At 55.2% G+C, this 7,084-nt stretch overlaps 1 protein-coding gene across 3 annotated transcripts; it reads left to right on the forward strand.

Moving 5' to 3' along the window:
- The first annotated feature begins 644 nt into the window (after positions 1-644).
- On the forward strand, positions 645-5,507 carry TMEM74B (transmembrane protein 74B). 3 transcript variants are annotated; one of them, XM_017895705.1, is made up of 3 exons: positions 1,390-1,784; positions 2,138-2,315; positions 4,503-5,507. In XM_017895705.1, exons 2-3 carry the CDS (start codon positions 2,285-2,287, stop codon positions 5,240-5,242), a joined length of 771 nt encoding a protein of 256 aa, XP_017751194.1. In that variant the 5' UTR covers positions 1,390-1,784; positions 2,138-2,284; the 3' UTR covers positions 5,243-5,507. The 3 variants fall into 3 exon arrangements, with proteins under 3 accessions (XP_017751196.1, XP_017751195.1, XP_017751194.1); XM_017895707.1 differs by lacking the exons at positions 1,390-1,784; positions 2,138-2,315 and adding an exon at positions 645-925; XM_017895706.1 differs by lacking the exons at positions 1,390-1,784; positions 2,138-2,315 and adding an exon at positions 657-686.
- The last annotated feature ends 1,577 nt before the right edge of the window (positions 5,508-7,084 follow it).

Below are 7,084 nucleotides of genomic sequence, written 5' to 3' on the forward strand. Positions count from 1 at the left end.
GAGGGTGAGGGTGTGTTTGGCCATTGGCAATGCCCCCAAGAGAACACCCCTCTTGGGCGGTGCACTCCACTGTCCCACAGAGAAAAAATTGCAGAGAAAAGAGGGAGGGGGCTCATCAGATCTTTCTCGCAGCCTTCAGGTGGCGCCCTTGAGCCACGGAGTCGCAAGCACCCGAGGAGACTGTCCCGACCTAAGGACCTCAGAGAGGACCCAGGGTCCTACCTGGAGGCTGTGTGGGGTGGGGGGTGGGAAGGGGAAGTGGTGAGAGTGGAGTGAGGAGGGGGGGAGGCACCTGGGCTTTGGGCAATTAGGGGCTCTCCAGTGGTGTGAGAGGCAGGCGGCGGGGGAAGGGGTGTTCCAGCACCCCCGCCGGTCCGCCCCGCCCTTTACGCCCGGGGACCGCGGGCTGGAAGCCCCAGTTCACTAAGCCCAGGCGCTGGCGATCCAGATCGCCTGGGAGGGGAGGGGAGGACGATGATTGGAGCCCCCGCCACCCTCACCCCAGGACCATCCACACGCATTTCAGTCCCCTCTCTGTGCTAACTCTCCGGGCGTCCTCGCGGCCGCGAGGCGGAGCTCGCTCCGCGGCGGCTCGGCGATCCCGCCGCCTTCTCCTGTCCCTCTGTCCCCGGATCCCCCCCCCAGCGGCCCCACCGCCGCCTACAAGACTCGCGCGGCGCGAGCAGGTACGTGCGCTCGGCAGTGCTCCGGCCGGGCCGGGGAAGGGGGGCGGAGGAGGACCGAGGGCGAGGCAGTGGCGGCCAGGCCCGCGCCCTCCGGGCTGCGCCGCAGGAAGAGACCCCCGCAGGCGGACGCCGGGCTGCGGGGGAAGGCGGACGGGCACCGTGAGGACGCACCCTCGCCCGCCGGCCGCCGGGCGCCCTTCGCCCCCGCGTGGGGAGGCAGGGAGGGAGGCCCGGCACAGGTACGCACGCGGAGAGGGGACTGCGGGGGGCGGCTGGAGGCCGAGGGCCGGGGGCGGGGAGTGGGGGCGAGGGACAGCTAGCCTGACCTCGCGGCCCGCCGAAGGACATGCGGCCAGGGGACCCGGCCTCCCCGGGCCTCCGCCTGGTCCGATTCGGCCTGCCCCGGCCCGCGCCTATGGTCAAGGGCAGGAGCAGGGGGTGTGGACTGCGGGCCGGCGGGAGCGGGCGCGGTGGGCAGCCAGCGTGCTGGGGCTTTCTGCGCGCAACTTTGGGTACAACAGCGTGGACCTGCGTGTGCGTATCTACGCGCCCCAAGGCTTTGTGTACAACTCGTGCGTGTGTCTATCGATTGGGTTTTGTGAAGCTTCATCCACAGCCGCTGTGCGTCCCTCTCTCCGGGTGTCAGTGCGCGCGGTGGGTGGGGTATTGGGCCCCTGCGGGTCTTGGTGGATCTGGCTTGGATCTTACTCCCAGGGCACTTAAGAGTGTGTGTATGTGTGTGTGTGTGTGTGTGTACTCGCGCGTGCGTGTGACCACTCCTACCCCCTCCCAAGGTATGGGTAATCGTGTGGCCGGAAGATCTGAGGGTCACACTACGTGGCTTCTGGGTGTCTGTGGGTACTGCTGTGGGAACAGCTGCTGGGGGAGTGAGTGTGGAACTGGAGTGTTCCTTTCAGGACCTGTCTGACTGCAGATGAAATTAGTAACTGGTGGGGTCGTGGGGTGTGAACGGTGAGCAGGAGCAGCTGTGTCAGTTGGTGTGTTTCTGTTACTGTTTGGGTAACTGGGCACGGCCTTTGTGTAACTGGCGAGTATCTCTGAACCTGTGCATGAAACAGAGAGATGTCCTAACTCTGGGTGAGAGGAATCCTCTTTTTTCTCTGCCCTCTCACTGTGGCATCCTAAGAAAAAAGTTTTGGGGTCCTGCAGCGTGAAGGAGAGCCCTGCTCCCAGAATTTGGGAGCCCCAGATTTCTTCCAGATTATGGAGGCATCAACATGTCAGTCTGGGAAAGGGGTTCCTGGGCCACTCCAGGAGCTAAGTTGGGTGGAAGGTGCTGAGGGTGTGGTTGGGGGCCACTTGTGAGCACCCACGTGGCACCCACTGCTGGTACCTGTTTGTGGCTGGGCACTCAGGAAAATATTTTTGGTGCTAAGAGTAAAAAGCCAACCAATAAACACATCTCTTTTTTCTGTCTATTCACTGGAAAGTAAGAGGAGTCTGGGCCCAGGCTGGGGACCCAGATGGAACTGAAACTTATCCCTGCTCTCAAGGTGCTCACGGTTGCTGTTAAACAGCCGGATAAAATGAAGGGTCTATGAGTGAGGGATGCAGAGCCAGGGAAGGCTGGTGGAGTGATGCCACCAGCACAGTGGTATGAGTTTGCAGGTTTGTACGTGATAATAATTCTTAGGGAGCCTGCATTCAATTCCTGTCCCACCCTCCCATACAGGCCATGGGATCTTGGCCATGTTTTATGAAGTGGAGACAGTAATTCCGGATCGTGGGGCTGGGGAGGGGGATATGAGATACTCCTGCATGAAGTGTCGGGTACACGGCTCAACAGCTAGTAGGTGCCTGGTAAACATTTACTAAAATGGGACTCTGGAAAGAGAGAGATGTAGTGATAGAAACGGGTTGTAAAGGGAAAGGAGCTTTGTACTCACATGAAAGGCCCTATATGTGCTAAGAGGAGGTGTTTGATGCTAGTCCATATTGACAGGAAGGTCAGAAAGATTGAAAACATGTCTTCCTGCAATGAGGCTCTTTGAGTTTCATTCATTCATTCCATTCATCCTCACTTCATTTGCTCATATTTACACATACACACACACACACACACACACACACACAGAGACAGAGAGACAGAAAGAGAACCACAGTGCACTGGAGAATAAACTCCAACATGAAAATGCAGAGAATCATGTGTGTGTGCATGTATGTGTGTGTAGACACACTGGAGCATGTGAGCCACTTTGCACCTGGGGGTCTCTAGCCCGTGGGCTTGTGTGCCTAGGGCTCTGAGTGTATGTGCATGTATGTGCCCTCAGGCCATCAGTATATACAAGGAATGATGCAGTTCTGCTGTGGATCAGGAATGACACATGCCAGGCAAGAAAGGGGGCTGAGGTAGGACCTGCCAGGGAGAGGCTAGATCTGCCTAAGAGCCCCGATTGCCAACTCCAGGTGAGTGTTATAAGGGAACAGGGGCCTAAGGTGGCCAGACTCTTTCATTTTGCAGGAGAAGCCAGGAATCCAACATTTAAAATGTAAAATGTAAAATCTTTTGCTTTTTATACATTTGCAACTAATTCACCAAAAACAAATGAACAGGCCAGGAACAAAACAAAGCAAAACTTCTGTCAGCCAAATATGGTCCCCGGGCTGTCAGTCAGTATCCTTCAGCGGGAATGCACATGTGCTGTGTCTGGGTGGGTGTGTGTTCAGGTTGTTGGGTGGGGTAAGTCCTCTTGCAGCACAGAGAGTGTCCCTCTTCCCACCTCTCCCTCCTGCTTCCCCTCCTGTGGTCCTAGTCCAGGTCCCCACCCTTCTGTTTACATAAAAGCATTTGGCTTTGACCTAGTCATGGCTCTCCAGTCTGCTCCTTCCTCTTGGCCCTTTCAGCCATGCCATCCCCAACCTGCTGGCTTCCTTGCTGGACCCCCGTCCTTCACTTTGCCCCCTCCCATCCCATCAGTCCTCCTTTCTTCTGAAGCCGAGGCAGATGTCAGCACTTCCCGCTCCAGCTCCTTAGCTCGCATGGCTCTCAGGCTCCTTGGCCTGGCTTTCAGAGTCCTTTGTGAGCCGGCCCCAGCTGGCCTCTGAGGCAGTCTGTTCCCCTTTCCAGAATGCCCTCATCACCTTCCATTGCTGGGAAATATCCAATTCATCTTCTGAGATCTGGCTCAAATGCCACCAACTCCCAGAAACTTCCCTTCCTCTGTTCCCACAACTTCTGCATTTCTACCCCCTCCCCCACCCGTCATCCTTCCCTCATACAACAAGTTTCATGGATTGCACTGGCCAGGGTCTTGCATGCACTATTTTATGAAATCCTCACAACAGCCTTATGAGGGAGGCATTTGATTCATTACCATTTTACAGATAAGAAGAAGACTGAATCTGGAGAGGTCACATCACTTGCCCAAGCTCAAGTGGTGAAGCTGGGATTTGAGCCTGATGTTCACGCTATCTACATTCCCTCCATCATAATAGGAGTTCATCGCTAACACTGAGCACTCAGGGTTCTGAGCATTTTGCATAGGTTATCTCGATCCTACTCCAGCTTTGTGAACTAGAGGGGAGTAGTAGGATTATTTTATAGGTGGGGAAACTGAAGCCAAGACAGGATTAGTGAATTGCCCACAGCCATACCCCTAGCTGGTGGTGGAGTGGGATCTGGGCCTGGATCACACTGTTCTGTCATTGTCTTATTCCCTGTCTTCCCCTCTGTCTGGCAGACACCCCCAAGTGGGAATCGTGCCTGACTCACCTTCATGTGCTTGGGGACTGGTGTGATGTCCTCCACAACAGGGAGAGGTTGCTACATTCAAATGACTTTGTTTTCTCTTCCAGCTGCCAACGGGCCAAGGGATGAGCTGGGGCCCTCCTTCCCAATGGCATCTCCCCCTGGTCTGGAACTGAAGACATTGAGCAACGGTCCCCAAGCCCCAAGGAGATCAGCTCCCCTGGGCCCGGTGGCCACATCCAGGGAGGGTGTGGAGAATGCCTGCTTCTCCTCAGAGGAGCACGAGACCCATTTCCAGAACCCTGGGAACACGAGACTGGGCAGCTCACCTAGTCCCTCTGGGGGTGTCTCCTCACTGCCCCGATCCCAGCGGGATGATCTGTCCCTGCATTCAGAGGAGGGGCCAGGCCTGGAGCCCGTGAGCCGCCCGGTGGATTATGGCTTTGTTTCCGCCCTCGTTTTCCTGGTGAGTGGGATTCTCCTGGTGGTGACAGCATACGCCATCCCCCGTGAGGCTCGAGTCAATCCGGACACAGTGACAGCGCGGGAGATGGAACGACTAGAAATGTACTACGCCCGCCTAGGCTCCCACTTGGACAAGTGCATCATCGCAGGCCTGGGGCTGCTCACGGTGGGCGGCATGCTCTTGTCGGTGCTGCTCATGGTCTCCCTGTGCAAGGGCGAGCTGTACCGCCGGAGGACCTTCGTCCCCGGCAGGGGCTCCAGGAAGACCTATGGCTCCATTAACCTGCGCATGAGACAGCTCAATGGGGATGGGGGCCAGGCCCTGGTGGAGAATGAAGTTGTCCAGGTCTCAGAGACTAGCCACACCCTCCAGAGGTCTTAAGTACTCCCACCTTATCTGGCTGCTTTAGCTCCATTGCCACAAGATCCCCCCACACCCGCCCCCCGCCAAGGCCTGGGGTTTCAAACTGAGCTCACATAGGGGCTTGTGGAAGAAGTACTGGGTACTGGAGGGAGAGCTCAGGGCCCAGCCCATGCCCCACATGGGCAAGCAGCCCACTGATCTGTTTTTTAGCTGAGGTTTTGCATACGGTTTTGTTTGGAGGATGGCTTCTGCTGCTAAAAATACAAAAGTTTGGAAACCGCTGCTCTTGGAGGATGAGGTTTCTTGGCGTTTCTGAAGATCGGGAGCTGTTTGAAAGGTTGCCCATCTCGTTCCCTCATGCCTTGGGAGTGAGGGACCTCTTCTGTCCTTATCGGCTGAGTGAGGGTGTTGAGGGGTCCCTTTCAGCCCTGACCATCTAAGGTGGGAGGTGGCTTCATGATGAGGGGACAAGTCAGCACCAGAGTGACCCCCAGTACCCCCACTGACTAAACTGTGATCCTACCCTCACCAGGCCTCAGTTGCCCTGCCTTCAAGTGAGGGAGTTGGACTGGATGACCCCTGAGGTCCCTCTAGTTCTTCCCTGGGAATGGGAACCCAGTCTCTGTCTCCAGTCACTCCTCCAGGGGAGGAAGGCATCCACCAGGCACTAACCATTCTCCCTGCCACTTTCTGGCCTGACTTCAGGGACCACCACAGCCAGCAGCTCTCATGGTCTCAGGAAAGAGCTCCCTGGTGGGGTTGGGTTCAGTTCAAAGTTGCGACAGCCTGGTTTTTGTCTTGCAGTGACACATTTTTACAAAGCCAAGTGCACAATATTCCCCAGTTCTTTGGGCAAGAAGGATCTTTTACACAGGAAAGGGTGAGGGCTTTATTGTATTTCTGTGGGCATGATGCAGGCCTTGATCACCTTCTCCTCAATAGTATGTCTCTTGCTCCTGACCTTATTCGGATAGCAGGAAAAAAATTTTTTTATGTTGAATTTGTAACCTTAATCTCCCCCACTCTCCCACTGTAAAGTGAAGCCACAGTTTATTCGGGGTAGAAATCAGGCACATTTGGGTGGCCTAGACATGCTGGCCACATTGCCATTTGTTTTTTCTTATGAAATGTTTCTAGGTTCCTGCAGACTCTCTTTAAACTCTTGATAAGGAAAGGAAGTAGGCCCTGGGGCAAGAAGATATAGGTGTTTGAGGACTGTGGGGAGGCATCCTTCAGTTTGAATGGCCCCCGAGGGCTTCGAGAGCACATGCCTTCTAAGCCACTGGTGTAGAGACCCTACAGGAGTCATTTTAGTGAATCCCCTGCCCAATGTAGGTCCTACTTACTCCATCTCAGTTGGCCACATGGGCCGAGGATCCTGGTTCTTGGGGATGGGAGGGTGGGGTGGGCATGGAGTCTGTAGGGTAGAGAGGCCCTGATGAGCTGTAACTTGAGCCTTCAGTCCAGTAAGTTGAACATCTGGGGAATGTAATATCACAGCTTCTATGACAGATCAAATATCTGCTCCTACTGGTAGGTTTTACCAATTGCTGAGAGCTAGAGGAAGGCTGGAAGGGACAAGGGTTGTTTGTCTTGGCTTCCCAGATTTTTGTTGTGGTATTGAAGGGGTGTGGTTTGAAAAGAGCAAAGCTCCAAGATGGTAAAAGATTGACAAGTCCTAGGCTTCCGCTGTTGTGTCGCTTTCTCCCAGGCTCCAAGCAGGCACAGCCACAGAACGTGGCATGAGCTGTTCTAAGTAAACTACAGAGGATTGGACATCCCAAATCATGGGCTAAGGCTTTTCAATCCATAATGCTAATAATAAAAATATCAACCAAGTCATATGGATTACTGTGATGG

The sequence above is a fragment of the Rhinopithecus bieti genome, unplaced genomic scaffold, assembly GCF_001698545.2.
Source record: "Rhinopithecus bieti isolate Rb0 unplaced genomic scaffold, ASM169854v2 scaffold_27016, whole genome shotgun sequence".
NCBI classification, from domain to species: domain Eukaryota; kingdom Metazoa; phylum Chordata; class Mammalia; order Primates; family Cercopithecidae; genus Rhinopithecus; species Rhinopithecus bieti.

Bases quoted from the DNA above. Each gene is read 5' to 3' on its own strand.
- TMEM74B (XM_017895705.1), top strand. From the start codon at position 2,285: ATGCCACCAGCACAGTGGTATGAGTTTGCAG. The intron at 2,316-4,502 runs GTTTGTACGTGA...TTTCTCTTCCAG, and splicing joins ACAGTGGTATGAGTTTGCAG to CTGCCAACGGGCCAAGGGAT.